Source organism: Cricetulus griseus, chromosome 8 (assembly GCF_003668045.3).
Source record: "Cricetulus griseus strain 17A/GY chromosome 8, alternate assembly CriGri-PICRH-1.0, whole genome shotgun sequence".
Taxonomy (NCBI): Eukaryota; Metazoa; Chordata; class Mammalia; order Rodentia; family Cricetidae; genus Cricetulus; species Cricetulus griseus.
Genome location: NC_048601.1, coordinates 28,897,591 through 28,914,033, shown reverse-complemented (window position 1 = coordinate 28,914,033; position 16,443 = coordinate 28,897,591). Strand labels below are relative to the sequence as shown.

The window sequence follows — 16,443 nt, the reverse complement described above, 5'->3', positions numbered from 1 at the left end:
CTGGTAGAAAGGGATAATGTCCCCATGGCAAATGCCTAAGTAAAGTGCTTGCTGCTGCTCTTGGCATCTGAACATTGGAATGATGATGTGGCAGGACTCAGCCAGCGTCACAGTATGGGGCTGCTGGCAGGCAGGTAGTCCGTCCCCACCACGAAGGGTATCACAGAGAATGGGCTCTGTGGGTTTACTGTCAGTTGCAAAGGAAGGTCAGAAGATGGGGGAGTAGGGAGTGGCCCTAGGGGCATGGCGGGCGCATGGAGCCAGCCAGAGCACCCCTGTGGTAGCACAGATGAGGAAAGAGGTGGCCTTTAATATGGTGGGTGAGGCCTGGTGGTAGCCGGATGGAGAAAGGAGTCAAAGATGTGTTCTCTAGGTCTGTTTGGTGAGTTGCTGAGGTGGGGACTGTGCAAAGGTCAAAAGGGTATCCAAGGGGTGTTTCAGAAGCACTGTCAGTTGTGTGGATACCTGGGGGCGGGGGCAGACAACACCAGGGAGACAATGCCTAGTATGGGGCTCAGGTTCTCTGTGGTCCATGGCTTCTCCCCTGGATCCTACAGAAAGCTGTGTCTAGTTCTGTCGGTTCCCTGGGGTATCTGTAATGTGCCTGTCAGCAGGCCCCGAGGGGCATCTGGCAGATGGCAGGCTGGCACTTCCCAAGCAGAGGCTCGGCTTTTGCCTCTGCTCCTGTATGGTGAGATCGGAAGCTGGAGAGGGATAGCCTGTAGCCTCTTGCCTCCAGGAGCTAGGGTCCCATCAGCCCTGCCCTGTGACAAGGTGAGAATAGACCCCGCACTGTCTCAGAGATGTGGGAAACCACCCTCCTCTGTGGTGGTTCCCCCTACTTTGCTTTTTTTGATTGTTGGTTTTTTTTTTGGGGGGGGGCGTGTTTTGAGACAGGGTTTCTCTGTGGCTTTGGAGGCTGTCCTGGAACTAGCTCTTGTAGACCAGGCTGGTCTGGAACTCACAGAGATCCGCATGCCTTCGCCTCCTGAGTGCTGGGATTAAAGGCGTGTGCCACCAACGCCTGGCTCCCCCTACTTTGCAATCTTAGCTTGAGGATGCCCCAGGTCTTTGCCTGGGTGCCCACAACCGCCAGCCATGTCTTTGGGGCCCCAGGCAAAGACTGTAGACAGTTCATGGAGGTTGCCCACCTGGCAATGCTAGTGACCCCGGAAACCAGATCTGTGCATAGACACTCCCTTCTGAATGTCAGCGAGGAGCTGTGTGTTAATGAGATGTGTAGCCAGACTGTGGAATATTTAATGACTTAGAAAGATGTCCCTGACATATTGTTGCACAAGGGGAAGAGTCAAGCTTCAGAGTAGAGTGTGGACTGATCGTCAACACTCCTGGCCCCACTCAGGCACTGGTGCTGGCCTTATGTGGCCGGTGCCTCATGTGACAGTGTTCCCCGAAATCATGCTGAATCTTTTATCATTAGGTTTTTTTTTTTATTATTTTTTGCAGTTGTATTTTTCTGGGAATTGTGAATCCATTCTGTAGTCACACCTCATCAAAGGGGGCGGGGGGGGAGAATCCAAACCCATCAAATCTGCCAATAATTGAAATTAGCAAATCTGTTCCTTAATAAGCACTCCCAGGATCCAAAAGATAAAGATGGTTCCTCCACCCGCAGCCGGCACAGGAGAAAGTTATTTTTGGAGTGAAAGGTTGTTCACTTTTTTGGGGCTGGTGAATTCTAGGTTGGGTACTGGATTGTTGTTGGGAACTCCTGGCAAGCACAGTGGGGACTTTTCCTTCTTGAGGGGACACTTGTGCTGTTACTCAGGCTGGCTCTGCCACGCCTTGCTTCTGGGGGGAACCTCACTGACTCAACCCTGAGGAACTGGGTCCTCAGGCTGGTCAGTGTGTGTCACCTCAGGTCAGCTGGGCCGGTACAGGCCACAGTGGCCTCAGGAACAGTTTACTTGCCTGAAACAAGGGGTGTATGGTTGAAGACCAGAGATTTGGGGTGTGCGTGTGGTCAGTTTGGAACCCCCTCACATTTGAAGATTTGCCTGGAGGGAGGGAGCTTGGGCAAGGAGAAAAAGTGACCCAGATGTCTAGTTCCCAGTTTGGCCCTCTTGGCTGTGTGACCTCTTGAAACTCTCCCACCCCTTTGATGCTGTTTCTATGTCAGCCAAATGAGGACAAAATGTCTGCTTCTCTTAGGTTCAAATGAAGACAAGGTGGGGGCTGGGTATGGCTCCATGGAGAATGCATGCTTAAGGCAACATAGGGCCCTGGACTCCGTGCCCAGCATAGCACAATGTGAAGCAGTAGTATATGAGGTGGTGACATCTTCCTGGGTGGCAGGGCTGTCCATGGGGATAGAGGGTGCAGCCTCAAACTCCAGCAGGCAGAGGGCAGGGTTCTGCCCTTAGGCCATGTCTAAGGCAGGATGTGAGGCCAAGCTCTGCACTTCCTCTCTGCCATAAATGGGACGAAGAAACAGCCCCATTGCCCCCCTCGGCCATCTTAGGACAAAGGCTGAAGTCCATAAGAGGTTTTCCCCGGCAGGCTTTTATTATAAAGAATGTTCCAGAGAGTCCCAGCCTCCCGTTCCAGCCCAGCCTCCTCAGGCTCTGAGCCAGTCCCAGCAGCTATGGAGGGTGGCCTGTGCTAGGGACAGATGAGTACTTTCTGTCTCCTGGAACAGTCATTTCCAGTGTCACAGCAGGAGCCTCTGGGGACCCAAGGGTCTTCTGCACAAGCGGCAGCTATTCACAGTTGGTGCGTGATAAGGTTTTTTTTTTTAATATATAAAAGATTTAAAAAACAAAAAAAAGTGGTGCTCTTTAGAAACACTTCCAGGAAGATTGGGTAGTCCAGCTACAGCCCCGCATCCTCGACTTTCTCCCTTTCTGGGGGACCAGGAACCCCCAACCTGTCTCCTTCTCTTCATCATTCTATGGGCAATGGGCACTGCCCATGCTGCCGATGGCCGACGGAACAAAAAAAAAATATGACCCTGCTTGGAACTGTTGGTGTCCAGGGCCCCCTCTGTGAGGGACACAGATGACTTCTTGATGGCTGAAGCAGAAATCAACTGCAGGCTCCACTCTGCCAGGTGGATGAGGTAGTGTTCTGGGATATGGCCACCTCTCCCAATGTGTGCTGAGCAGCCTGGAACAGAGCGAGCAGGCAGGCACAGTCCAGGCTGTCCTGGTTGGCAGGGAAAGCCTTGTTGGGGACTGGAAGCAATGTTCAAAGCCCTTGTTCCAGTCAGGTCTCGGGCAAGCGGAGGGGACAGAGATCCCCCAGGGGAGAGAAGACTGAGAGCTCTGCAGCTGGCACTAAGAGGCCAGTGTCCTCCTTCCTACCCCAGCAGGCTCCTCTTTGCCAGTTCCCTGCCCAAGTTAAGAGGTGTGGGGAAGAGACCAAACGGAGGCCCAAGTGGCCTGTGCACTGTCTCCCTGCAGGAGCTCCTGGTCACTCTTCTCCCTCAGGCCTCGCTGTAACACTCATAGATATTGTTCTCCATCAGAGCCACCACTTGCTCAAACTTGTGCTGTAGCTGGGTCCTGCGGGCAGTGGGGTTGGCCTCCAGGGCAGCCATGATCTGAGGGGAGACAGTGGGTCAGCTGTGCAATGCCTTACATCTTGGGAGGGCATTCACCAGTGACCTCAGCAAAGTGCCAACACCCCCAGATGAATCTAAAGTGGGAAGTTCATTTTTATGGCCTGAAATGGGCAAATCTTGGGTGGGGAGGACTCACCTGTGGGCGATACCTCTTAGCATATTTATAGATCTCAGCCATGGCCACGTTTGTATTGAACTCATTCTGGTATTTCTATAAAGGTGGGGCAGGAAGAAAGGGGAGGTTTAACCCCCCCCCCAGGTTAAGACCCAGCCCATCACTTCCCATAGCCTAATTCAGGCCCCTCCAACCTAGGGACACACTGGTTTCCTGGACCCAGAATTCCAATTTCCCCAATCTTCTAGAGTACACCCCACCCCACCCTTAGACTTTGGGGAAAAAATATGTTGATGAAGGTGTAGGCAAAAGAGGAAAACTGAGGCTGCCCCAAAATTCTCGCTGTGTCCCCTGCCCTATCCTGTTGGGTGCTGGGTTTGGCCACCCATCGAGGCCAAGGACATTGTCACTATCTCCTCGCCTAGGCCCCACAGGCCACCTACCCGAGACTCCTCCGCCAGGTGTGCGTTCATTTCCTGTTCACTGAGAGGAGTCATGTCCTGGATCTGTTTGTAATAGCGCTGTACAATCTTCCGGTACTCGGGGATCTCCTTTGCATACAGAAGCTTGTTGGTGGGAGAGTCCTGAACAGGGGGCCACAGCAATTGTGAGTGATTGGAAGATGGGACTTGTCCCCATTGCCACCTAGAGATCTGAGTGGGTCCTCCACCATGGCTGAACAATCCTCACTCAGTCAGACTTTGGACCAGAGGCTCTTCTGGCCCGCCCCCTCTCTTGCATGGAGCCTTGGTCCACTATGCTGGGGGCTGTCAAGATGGTGACCCACAGGGGGACTTTCATTTAATGGGAAGAGCTCCTGGGCTGTGTGCCAGCAGCCCTCTCTGCTGCATGAAGCCTGCAGCCTGTCTTGTTTACACCCTTATTAGGGTGAGGGGATTTGGTGGCTGAGATGGCTGGAAGCTGGTTCCTGGCTGCCGGAACATTTCCCACCCTGCACTTCCAACACCCCAAAAGCACCATGTGCTAAGTATGCTGGCAGTTCTTTGTTGTCACGGGATGCATGTGTGAAGTGGTGACATTTCCTTTTCCTTGTGGGCTCCAACTCCTGGGCTAGAGACAGGGCCCTGCCCTCACCCCACAGTGCCAGCCTACTTCTGCAATCCCATGGGTGCTCATGGCCTCAGAGTTATGGGTTACCTAGCCAGGTCACCACCTCTCTTCCCAGAAGGCCTTTGTGGCTTCTACTCTCTGACCCAGCTTTTCCTCTGCCTTTGGTAGGTGCCTGGGGCTCCCTCATGCCTGCCACCTGCTCTCTGCCTACCTTGAATGACTCACAGAGTTCAGGCAAGCCCCTCCTCCCTACTCAGGGGTAGCTGGAGTAGCTAACCTTGCCCAGCTGCAGGTCAGAGATAGAGCAGGCATCGATGAAGGCCTGTGCGATGACAGACAGGCAGGCATCAATGTGGTCTGTCTTCTCTATGTCGAAGACAAACTGGGGGTTCTTTAAGATGTTCACCCAGAAGCGGAGGGGAAGGCTGTGGGGCAGAGACAGTGGGGGTGCAGGAGCTCAGTGGGGGGCTTGGGAGGTCGACAATGTGGATTCTCACAGCCCCTGCAGCCTCTGGGCACCTCGCCCTTCCCTAGCCAGCTACAGGCCAACCCTCACCCCAGAGAGTCTCCCTCCCCTCACACACACTAGACTCCTGGTTCTCATTAGAAGCCCCCACCCTGCTGCTTGTGTCCAGGCTCCTCCCTCACTCGGCCTTGCACGCACAAGGCAGGGCTGACTGTCCTCAGGAGGCCAGAGGGGGTTGGGGACAACCTCCTCCTCAGCCCTGCAGAACCTGAGATGCCTGCTCCCTTGAGCAGGGAGAAAACTGAATTTACACAGGCATTTCTCTGAGGGTCAGACTGAGAGTTTTGGGTCCTCCTTGGTGGAGTATGTGACCCAAAAAAGCTAAGATGGACATCAAAGGAGGCTCCACAGTGGGCGCTGGAGTCAGAGATGCGGTGTGTACAGCTCTTCCAAGGCTGCGCGACCTTGGGCCTGGATGGCTGCTGCTCTAAGGGCCTTGGCTCCCCTCATAGGATGGGGCATGCAGAGAGGGAGGCCAGGCTCTGCCTCTTGGGGCCTTGGCTCCCTTGATGCAGTCACATCATTTGTGCACCACCCCACGGCCACTACCTGTTGGTCTTCCAGATGTGCAGGGTGTCAGGGTCAGAGATGCCTCTTTTCTCTGCCTGCTCCTCTAGGAAGTCAAAGAAATACTTGACAGCCAGCGGGGGCTTGTCCTCTCGGATGCTCAGGATAGCCTTGAACAGGTCATCCAGGAACTTCTGCAGTGTGCCCTGAAGGAAAGACGTGGGACATCAGCCCAACCTCAGAGCATCTCTGCACCTCAAGATTTTTTTTTTTAATTTTAAATTTTATGTGCTTTGGTGTTTTGCCTGCATGCTTGTCTGTAAGGGTGTCAGAACAGTTGGAACAGGAGTTATAGACAGTTGGGAGCTGCCATGTGGGTACTGGGAATTGAACCCTGGGGTCCTCTGGAAGAGCAGTCAATGCTCTTAACTGCTGAGCCATCTCTTGGGTGCCCCTGCCCCCCCTCACCCACACACCGCTCTAGCCTCAAGACTCTTGACTGTTTCACCAATGACACTTTCTTGGAGGGGTGGGAGGGCTCATGAAGACCCTCAGGCATAGCAGGGAAGGGAGGGGTCAGAATGTGGGTTCTGGGTATTGTCCTGAGTCTTTGGATCGGAGGACATGAAATGGATCAGAGGACATGGGTCCTCTGCTGCCCACTGGGCGGTGGAAAGAATACACAAGGCCCCCTTCAAGTACCCCCAGAAGTGGAGACTGAGGCGGGGCCCACCTTTGTTGACAGCAGGCGGGTCAAGTAGATCTCTGGCAACACCTTCTTGCGGTGGCTCTGCCGGTGGGACTTCTTAGGCTCCACCAGCTCATCTGTAGGCAGCACCTGCAAGGTGGGCAGGGTTGGTACCCTCCCAGGCACCCTCCTCAATCCTCCCATGGAAGTTGGCCTGCTGCACCCAGCCCCTTGGCCACCCCTGTTCCCTCACCCACTCTGGCTTTTCCCAGGGCCTAGGAGCACTTTCCTGGAGGCTGGGGAGGCAGAAAGCCAAAGCCACGCCCAGCAAAGCCGGCTCCCCAGGGCCCGAGGCCGGGCACTCACCAAATGGAAATACTTTTCTGTGTCCAAGTCTTTTACTGCAAAAGGGAAACACACGATAAACAAATGAGGGGGGTGGGGAGGGTAACCCAAGTCAGGGAGAGGGAGAGATGCCCAGAGAACACACTGTAGAGAGATGGAGAGAGCCACGATCTGGCTTTCCATCTTATGGGAGACCCCAGGACCCCAAGGATCTAAGCCTGGGGCCACAGCAGTCAGCTCAGACTGGCCACAGTCTGGGCCACCTGGAAATGCATGTAACCTCCTGGGGCCTTGCTCTAGCTGCTGGAAGCAATCATCTTTGACACAGCAGCGTGGAGGTGGAGGGCCCCCCAACAAGCCTCAGTTCCCCACAGCACAGCCCAGGAGCAGCCCAGGAAGGTAGCTCCACCACACCCTGTCTGGATCCCTTCCCCAGCTCCAAGTCCTACCTCGGCCCAGGGTGTTGTCCTTCTTGTCTGTGAGGCTCATGGCTAGGGAGGCACCCTCAGGAATCTGACAGAGGAGAGATGAGGTCAGAGGTCAGAGGTCAGAGGAGAGGGGGTGGGATGGTTGGGTCAGATTGGGCACCTTGTAGTGGGCTAGCGTGTTCAGTTTCTTACGGCCGTCCTCCACCACTGATGTGTCATCCAGGTCCCGCAGGACATAGCTCTGGGTGCTTGAGGCAAACCATTCTGGAGGAGAAAAGAAGCTTCAGGGCTAGGGAAGTGGGTGGCCCCAGGGGCAGCCGTTAGCCTGGGCCACAACAGAAGAAGCTTCCCATTCTCCTTCTGGAATCAAAATCAGGCCACACCCCTTTGGGAGCCCAGCTGTTCACCCTAACTGTTCAGAGTACAGGGTCAGGCCTGCTGCAGTGTCAACTTTAGGAACAGTTTCTGGAAAGTGGTCGGTGACTCCTACACATCCTTCAAAACCCAACCCCCAAGCTTTCTTGAGAAGCGTTTCTTGAATGCTTTTTGCTGTTGCCCTCAGCTACAGAAAAAGGAATTCTTCCTCATGGGGAACTCCAAGGTCTTGACTAACACAGGGAAAAGAGGCTGCAGCTGCCAGCTGCCAGACATGGTGCCTGCCCCTGCCCCTGCCCCTGCCCCTGCCTACCGAGGTCCACATCCTCTGCCCGAGGCCACTGTGAGTAGGGTACATTCTTGCAGAAGGCTTCCAGGATCTTCTCCTTCACCTGCGTCAGCGTGTCCGTGTCCATGGCCCGCACGCTCAGTGAATCCATACCACAGCCCTGGAAGGACACGTTCAGGTTCTGCACAAGAGAGTGGGTGTCAGCAAAGCGCCATCATCATCATTAGGCCTGGTGACCCAGCTGGGGAGGCTTGGTCCAGACCAGAGGCCAGGACAGCCCAGCTAAGAACATCCACCCACTAGTGGACCAGTGCCCTGGCCCTGGCCCTGGCTCACCCGGGGCTTGGCCTCAATGTTCTCCCTCAGCAGCCACTCCTCATTGAGCGTGTAGCGGGCTTTGCCTGTGATGGCATCGATGGAACCTTTGTTGATCTGCTGCTTGATTGCGCATAACAGCAGGAAGAACGGCTCACCTACTGTCTCCTGTGAGCATCGAGGGTGGGGGGCGGTGGTTAGGACCTTATCTCACCACTGTCCTTTCTGTGTTCCAGCCTCCAAGCTCTGGCCTGCTGGTGTGCCACATACTCCCCTCCCTTCTCAGGTGGCTGTCACCATCTCTTGCAGATGCTGACACCCACACCCTCTCCAGGGTGTCTCCACTGTATTCTAGCCACACATCCAGGGACCACCCATCCTCAGTGAGGCTCAGAGAAGGCAAACACCCTGCCCAGTGTTGCACAGAAGGGAGAAGTAAACTTGAACTCTGGACTCCTATGCCTGAGATGAAGTCTTTCTACAAAGCTGGAGCCTGCCCAGGTATGGCTGAGTGGAACCAGGACCCAGAAAAACCCTTGAGGAAACCCCAGATGGATGCCTCTGTGAGTGTCAGCCCAGCCAGGCTTTGCATCCCACCACCACCACCACTGCAGCCTCAAGCTGACCTTCCCCGTCACTCTAGGGCTAGGCCCAGCTGTTCTGTGGAGGGGGGCGGAGGATACTGAACTAACCATGGTGAATAGGTTTGGAGGGAAAATTAAGTTTGTAATAACATCAGGCTGCTTTGGCAGCAGCATCAAGGCAGCTGCCAGCCCTGCTTCCTGCTGGAGTGGTCTGGCCTGGGAGTCACCAGCACCCCATTGTCTGGAGGGGGAAGGCCAGGCTAAGGTCACCCGCAGTGGCTACAAAACCTGGGTCCAGAGTCTACAGTGGTCCCTGTGGTCCCTGATGGCTCAGAGCGTGGCTTCTCTCCTAGTGTCCCCATTTCTTTTCTACTCTCTGTCCCAGGATAATCCACAGGGCTCCTAGAGTGGAGTCTCATTTGACAACATGAAACTAAAGTTTAGAGAGGGTAGTAACTTGCCCAGAACCGCACAGCCGGATTATACCAGTGACCAGTCACAGCCCAGAACATTGAGGTTCTGGTTTTGGGTCCTGTCCAGGCCTTTGCCTTTCTTGAAGGATGCCTAGGCGACCCTTGGACCTCTGCCACCATGGGGTAGCTGGACCCCAGCTGCCTAAAGCTGTGATGTTCCCTCCCCATGATCTCTGCCCACACTGTACCCTATTGTCTGGGCTGCCCACTTGGCCCCGTCCCCTTGGCTCCTTCTCACTGAGCCCTCAAGCCTCTTGGTTTTTTCCAATAAGTCATCAGCCAGACTGGGCCAAGCTCTGCTCTACGGCAGGGGCTGTTCAATACTTGGAGTTTTGCTTCTGTGCCCCCTCCCCTAAGGAGAGGAAGGCTGAGGACCTGGGCTAAGCAAGATCACCAGCCTCTGATCTGCCTGAGAATGCTATGTGCCCCTGGAGCAGGCTAGCCAGATCTTCTCCAAGCTTCACTTTCCCCGCCTGTCCAAAGGGGTCCTACTGGAAAGATACCACCCGGCCCTATGCGCAGACCAGACCTTAATGAAGTTAGGTTTGCGGTAGGGGCGGGGCTTCGGGGCGGACAGGGGCCTCACCCTCAGGCAGCCATACATGCAGATGGACATCCAGTTGGTAAGCATCTTCTCTACCACCGACTCGGTGCGCCGCAACATGAGCTTGGGGTTCTTGGCCGCTGAGGCATCGATGAGATCCACCAGCAACTCCTTCATGATGCTTGTATAGTACTCCAGCTTGCCATGCAGTGCAATGGTCAGCAGTGATGCCAGACTGCACCTGCAAGCATGGAGGGGGTCAGTAAGTGTGAGCCACCTACTTGCTGGACCACAGTGGCCCTCCATGGCGGCTCCTACAGATAGCCAGGAGCCTGTGTGGGGCAATGAGGAATGCCTAGGAGTCTCAGAGCCTGCGGTTTGATTTTTCAGTGGATCTGACTGGGGACTCCTGCGTCCCTACGTCTCTCGCAGCAGCCTCACCTGTCGCGCACAGCGAAGTCCTTCTGCTGCTCCAGAGCGTGGACAAAGATGATAAGGAAGTGCTTGTTGTTAAGCAGCGATGAGAACAAGCTGATCCCCTCCTCCATGCTGGGTCGACAGTGTTCTGGGATCTGTGGACACAGAAGGAGACACCTGGTGCTATGTGTCCCAGGAGGTCTCAGTGCCCATGCTTGGATGCCTCCTGGAATAGGGTGTTCACTACCTGCCCCTAGGGCATAGGGAGGCAGAGTGACAAAGAGGCGCTCAGAGAGGCAAGGATGGCTGTAGGGATCCCAACATCCACGCTGTGCGCTACTTTCTATGAAAAGCAGCGGGTGGCATGAGATGATATGCCTGAGCTCTCTGCCTGGCCTGAGGGGCCAGCACCCTGAATGGCTGCTTGAATGCCTTCTAGGAAGGGGGGCCATCTACCTTCTAATGATTTGGATCACAGAGTGGGTGTAGGCCCTTGAGGCCGGGTACTCACATTCCACTCTCCCAGCAGTGGGTGGGTTTCCTGTGGCGGGGAGCTGCCTTGGGAGTTGAGGGTCTGCGAGGGCAGCACATACTTCTCTTCATAGAGGGAAGAACACTGAGGAGAGAACCAGCGCTTTAGCACTGCAGACTGGTAGGCACCTGGGTCACCCACACACAAAGGAGAGTGGCAGGGCCACCTGGTGGCCACAGACCCAGGGCTCCCTAGAGGGCACAGATCAGGGGCAAACAAGAGCCATTGAGCTGTACAATAGGGGAGACTGAGGTAGGAAGGCTGAGAGGTTCTAAGGTTGGGAAAAGCTGGATGTGGGGGGTTCCTGAAATGCTGAAACCAGGTGCTTCCTTGGGCTATTGCCCAGGGGATAGTAAGCCCATGGACCCTGGACCAACAAGAGGAATTGGGCATGTGGAGGCTGGGAGAGTCCTTGCTCCCCTGCTCAGTTCCCTCAGTGAGAGCAGAGGCAGGTCAACATAGGAGACACGACCGCAGTCTTCCACATGGAAAGCTAAATATCAAGTGAGGAGGAGAGAACGGAGACCAGGATGGCTATGGACAGGAGTGCAGACTCCATGAGGTGCCTTAATTCAAATTCCCTGTGGCAACCAATGCATACTGGAGAGTATGTACCTTGGGGAAGAAGGTACGGGTCACAAAGTGCTTATACTCCAAGAAGGGGATGCCCTGGCTGCGGTTCAGCTCCTTGGTGAGATCCGTCATGTCTGTCTGTAGCTCTGCAAAGCCTGTGGGGCAGACCAGCAGCTGTGAGTGATCCTGCCCAGCCATGTGCAGCACCACCCGACCCTGGTACCCACCTTTGCGGATCTCCTCGCGGATCTGAGACTCCATCTCCTCCATCTGCAGCAGCGTCTTCTGCCAGTAGCGCTCGGCACGGCGGCTCTTGGTGCAGAAGACGAACAGGGCTGTGGGCAGCAGAGGGGCGGTTCAGGTCTCCAGGGTTCATGAAAAGGTGGGTACCTGCTGTATGCAGCTTGTGGGCCTGAAAGGACAGGTTCTACCCATGGGCCTTAGTGCCTCTGGGCAGGAGGCAAGCCCTTCTGCTCCTTGTCCCTCCCTGACAACACAGGGCTTGAGGTCCAGCCAGCAGGGTAACCCTTGAAGGAATGTGTCTAACAGCAGTCATCAGGGGCTTTCTCTGGGCAAAAGAATTTTCTGCCCTGATGTGCCTTGTGAGTTAAACTTTTCAAAGTGGTATGCAGTACCTGTTCTTCCTGGGAGGGATGAAGTATCCATTGATTATAGAAATCTTATGGATAGTATTTTTAGGAACAAAAAAAACATCCAGGGTGTTCATCTTCCTCCTGTTTTCCCTCATAGCTTTGACATAGTATTTAAAAACAAACCAACATGGGAGCTGGGGTGATGCCTTACTTGGTAAGGCACTTGTGCAAACAGGAGGACCCAGGCTTGAACCCCAGGACTCAGATAAAAAGCAGGGCATGGTGGCATGAGCCTGAAATTGAGGGCTGGGAAGGCAGAGAAAGGTAGCCGCCTGGGGCTCACTGGCCTGCAAGCCAGGTGAAGTCAGCGAGCTCCAGGTCCCAGTGAGAGATCCTGGCTCAAAATATAGGTGACAGCCGCTGAGGTACCACACCTCTGGCCTCCAAATACACACACAGACCATAATCCATCCATTTACAGGTCAGGGTGTTGGAGCTTACTCACATACCACATGACCATCAGCGTTATCCAATTTTACAACGTTCTTGCTGTCCAAGGGTTACCCTCACCCAGTAAGTGGTTGCTCCCCACTTCCTTCCTCTCCCGACAACCACTAATCATTGCCCTTCCTGGATACTTCAAGTAAAAAACAGTAGGGCAGTATGTAGCCTTTTGTGTCTATCTTTTTAATTTTCCATGTTTTCAAGGCCCATCCATGTTGTGGGAATGTATTGGCACTTCATTCCGTTTTTATGGTAGAAAACTCCATTGTATGGATAGACCTCATTTTAATTACCCACTTATCATTTGATGACCTCTTATTATAAGTAATATTGCTACAGACATCTGTGTACATGATTTTATGTAGACATGTTTTCCTTTCTCTTGTGTAGATTACTGGGCCATCTATGCCTAACAACTTTTAGGAACCGAAAGGCCATTTCCTAAGGAAAGTGTACCTTTGTCCCCCCAGCAGTGTATCGGGGCTTTGCTCTCTCTGCCACATTGCATACATTGCTTAAACACACAGGATCATCTCCCCTGAACAACCTCTCTCCAGAAGCCCCCAAATTCCTCCCCTTGCATCCAAAGCCAATGGCCTGAGCACAGAAGCTCCAACCAGTATCTGCCACTTTCTTCCTATCCCCAGCTCAGGATACCTGATTATTATACCCACACCTTACCCACTGCCACTCTCACAGGGATTCATATATACGCTCCTGACTCTCAAGAAGTGAAGGCTACTTACCAACCACAGAGAGTAGCAACAGGACACTGCAAATGACAATGGACACCACAATGGCCGTCTCGCTGCCTCCCAGTTGCAGTGTGGCAATGGTCTGGTTGAAGTTCCCCACCTGGATCTGTGCACAGAGTGGCAGGGGGTGACACAAAAGCCCTTGCTGGAGCCATGCCTCGGTTCTTCTCACAAGCTGCGTGCCCACAGGCACATGACCTGATCACTCTACCCCTCACAGACAGCCACAACCACCTCCTGATCAAACTGTGCCTGACAAACTGTGATCCAGGGTTTGGCAGAGAGACCGACTCAGTACAGGGTTGTGATGATGACAGCCTAGGAGGGGGGTCACAGGGAAGCTCATGGGGTCTGGCTGTTGTCCTGGGAACAGGTAAGGGGCGACTCAGCAGGAGGTATGAAGATGCAGAACAGAAAGCACCTCCCACCTCAGACTGTCTTTGCTCTTCTCCCTGATACTACACAATGACTACGCAGGCCACACTCTAGGTGGGACACCCAAACAAGCAGGAGCTACTTTTTAATAGCTTCTGGGGCTAATAACTTGGGTCTCAGTTTTCCCATCTGTCAAGGCAGGGTATAAAGTTCTGCTTTGCTGGCTTAAATTATTGAACATGGAAACACCTAGTGACTTCCGTACCCAGAAGCTGGGTCTGCCCACCTCCAGAGCCCCAACAACTCACAGTGATGGGCAGCTGCCCTTCAGCTGTGCCCAGAGACTCATTGACTGAGCAGTGGATAACTCTGTCTGAGACGATCTGGATGTCGCAGGACACCTGGCCAATCTTGATGTGGTACTCATGGCTCTCAAGACCGAGGCTGTCTTGCTCCTTCTGTGGGTGAGGATGGGATGCTGGGATGGGGGTGGAGTTCCCAGGTCAACTGCCCCCATTACCCATCCTCCCAGCCAGGTGCTCACATGGATGACAAGGGTGAGTGGCTCCCCTGGGTGATGTTTGATCCACTTCTCCCTCTTGGCTGTGGAGAACTGTGGGTTGGGGAGGTAGTCCAGACGGAACCGGCTGCCCCGCTGTGCCTCTGCAGGGTCCAGCAGCTCCTCAGCGGCATCGTCTGTATATGCCCGGCCATTGATGAAGAAGTCTACAAGTGCTGAAGCATTGCTCAGGGCTCCAGGAGATGGGCAGGTGATGAGCGTGGAGTTGAGAACCTTGCAGAGCTGCAAGGTTGGGGTAGGATGGACCCATGAGAGTGGAAAACGGGAGGATGCGGGTAAAGAGAGGGGGAGATGGCGAGGCCAAGCAGAGCAGACCACCTCACCCCCAACCCCTCACCCCATCCACCCTGTCCCCTCACCGTGGGCTCCCGGCCAATGTGGTGTACCGCCATTGACACATTCTGTACCATGTGGAAACGTTCACCAGCCACAGTGATGGTTCTGCCACCGCTGAGGGGACAGCAAGACTTGTCAGGCTCCCTTCAGCCTGGACAGTGAGACAGAGTAGGCATGGGTGGGTCTGGATCTCACCTGACAGGGCTGCGGCCTGGGCGGATGGCTGTGATGACTGGGTTCTGCATGTACCAGAAGGTGAGGTTTCCATGCACGCAGCCCCGGCTCTCAAAGCGCACACACACAGGCACTAGAGCCGGCAGGGTACCCCCAGGCACAGTGCAGGTGATGCTGGTGGCTGTGCGTCTATGGAGAGTGATGAGCCGATGACATGAGTGTGACCCTTTCCAGTTCTCACCCACCACAGGTGCCCCGGCCTTGTCTTCTGCCACTTCTGCCCAATTTCTTCTTCCCACTGCCACACGCTGCCTCGGGTTGTACCCAACTTGGACATATCTCCTTCCTTCCAACATCTACCCCAAGTCAAGAAGGGCCAGAGCAGGGCATACCCGGATGAGACCTATGGAGGGACTCGCCCACCTCCCAGCTGCCAGGCTGTGGGCGTGGCTTACATAAGGTCGGTGCAGGGGTCTGTGTCATTCACCAGGACCTGGAGCATAGAGCCCACGTGGAGGTCACTGCCGTGAATGGTGATCCTGGTGCCCCCTGCTTTTGGACCCAGGGCAGGCTCCAGGGAGTGGACCACGGGCAGCTGGGGAGAATAAAGGGGTTAGGCTCTGGCTTCAGGTTATAAGGAGTGAGCTGGATGGTGGGTGGTGGTAGTCTACTTACCACATAGGAGAAGTGTTCCCGAGACCTGCCCTCCTTGGAGGCGTTCACAGTTACCACATCTGAGAAGGCCCCTGGTGCGGGCCCTGTGACACACACGATCCTGAGGACAGGCAGTAAGTGAGCCAGTACCTGTGTCTGCCCATGGCCCCTGCCTCCCACTCACATGCCAGAATGCCCAAGCAACAATGTTCTCCATGGACAAATAGTCACCGTAAGGTCGACTAAGGCGGGCATGCTACTCCACTGTTGCCCCCAGACTGTGGCTGAGACAAGGGCTAAGATCAGATGATCTCTGATCACCAGGCAGTTTGCCCAGCTAGTCTGGGTTAGCCACCTGATGTCATTATCTGCAAGCCTGGCTCAGAGCCTTCCAACAGGAAGTCCTGCTAATCTCCTGCTTGCAGAATTCCCCAAAGGCCTTGGGGCCCAATTGCTGCACCCTGATCTTTATAGCCCATCACAGCCCCCCAAGTGGTTCTCATCAGAGCAAAGCTCATGTGGGCGGCAGAGTCCTGAGGGCTCCCCAGAAGAGGTAGCAGAGTGCTGGCAGGATAGAGAAGTGGCCCAGGCAGACAGTGGGAGGCCTAGCCTGCAATGTGTCATCGCTGGGGGCAGGGTGAGGATTAGGTTGGCAGTGCCTGACACTCACTCCTCTGAAACTGTGTATCTGTCAGCCAGGGGTTCACAGGCTACACTCCCAATCCACACACCGCGTGCCACATCACTAAGCCGGCGGCCCAGGTTCCTGCCACGGATGGTCAACAAGGTCCCGCCGTCCAAGGGGCCACTCAGAGGCTCAATCTGCCAGGGAACCAGGGTGAGTGAGGATCTGAGGCCTGGGTATCCCTCTGACTGTCACATGTGCCTACAAGACGCCCACAGACCCTCTACTTAGCAGAGGACATGGAATCTCAGAGCGATCAGAGGGTTGAGGCACCTGGTGGCTGGGCTGCAGGGGTCCCATGGGAGCCTGAAGATGCCATGTGGCTCTTGGTGGCCATGCCTGACCACAGAATTCAGCATCTAAGCCAGATGCTCATTGGTCTGGGGGTGGGCACTTGGCCCAGGCTAAGCTAACCAGAATCC

The 16,443-nt window shown here is 54.8% G+C and overlaps 1 protein-coding gene across 1 annotated transcript in view; it reads right to left on the bottom strand.

Annotated features, from left to right (window-relative positions):
• Positions 1–2,502: 2,502 nt before the first annotated feature.
• Plxnd1 (plexin D1) overlaps positions 2,503–16,443 on the bottom strand; it is a 40,250-nt gene continuing 26,309 nt past the window's right edge. The window contains exons 13-36 of the mRNA XM_027429191.2: positions 16,007–16,158; positions 15,358–15,457; positions 15,138–15,277; positions 14,704–14,871; positions 14,532–14,622; positions 14,137–14,394; positions 13,901–14,050; positions 13,209–13,323; positions 11,593–11,700; positions 11,408–11,520; positions 10,772–10,876; positions 10,285–10,415; positions 9,886–10,084; positions 8,264–8,410; positions 7,952–8,108; positions 7,424–7,527; positions 7,285–7,348; positions 6,857–6,891; positions 6,536–6,640; positions 5,845–6,008; positions 5,047–5,194; positions 4,142–4,282; positions 3,720–3,794; positions 2,503–3,562 (exon numbers count right to left, since the gene is read on the bottom strand). Of these exons, the coding sequence (XP_027284992.1) occupies positions 3,446–3,562; positions 3,720–3,794; positions 4,142–4,282; positions 5,047–5,194; positions 5,845–6,008; positions 6,536–6,640; positions 6,857–6,891; positions 7,285–7,348; positions 7,424–7,527; positions 7,952–8,108; positions 8,264–8,410; positions 9,886–10,084; positions 10,285–10,415; positions 10,772–10,876; positions 11,408–11,520; positions 11,593–11,700; positions 13,209–13,323; positions 13,901–14,050; positions 14,137–14,394; positions 14,532–14,622; positions 14,704–14,871; positions 15,138–15,277; positions 15,358–15,457; positions 16,007–16,158 (3,087 nt within the window). The 3' untranslated portion in view covers positions 2,503–3,445. The remainder of the gene's footprint in view (positions 3,563–3,719; positions 3,795–4,141; positions 4,283–5,046; positions 5,195–5,844; positions 6,009–6,535; positions 6,641–6,856; positions 6,892–7,284; positions 7,349–7,423; positions 7,528–7,951; positions 8,109–8,263; positions 8,411–9,885; positions 10,085–10,284; positions 10,416–10,771; positions 10,877–11,407; positions 11,521–11,592; positions 11,701–13,208; positions 13,324–13,900; positions 14,051–14,136; positions 14,395–14,531; positions 14,623–14,703; positions 14,872–15,137; positions 15,278–15,357; positions 15,458–16,006; positions 16,159–16,443) is intronic.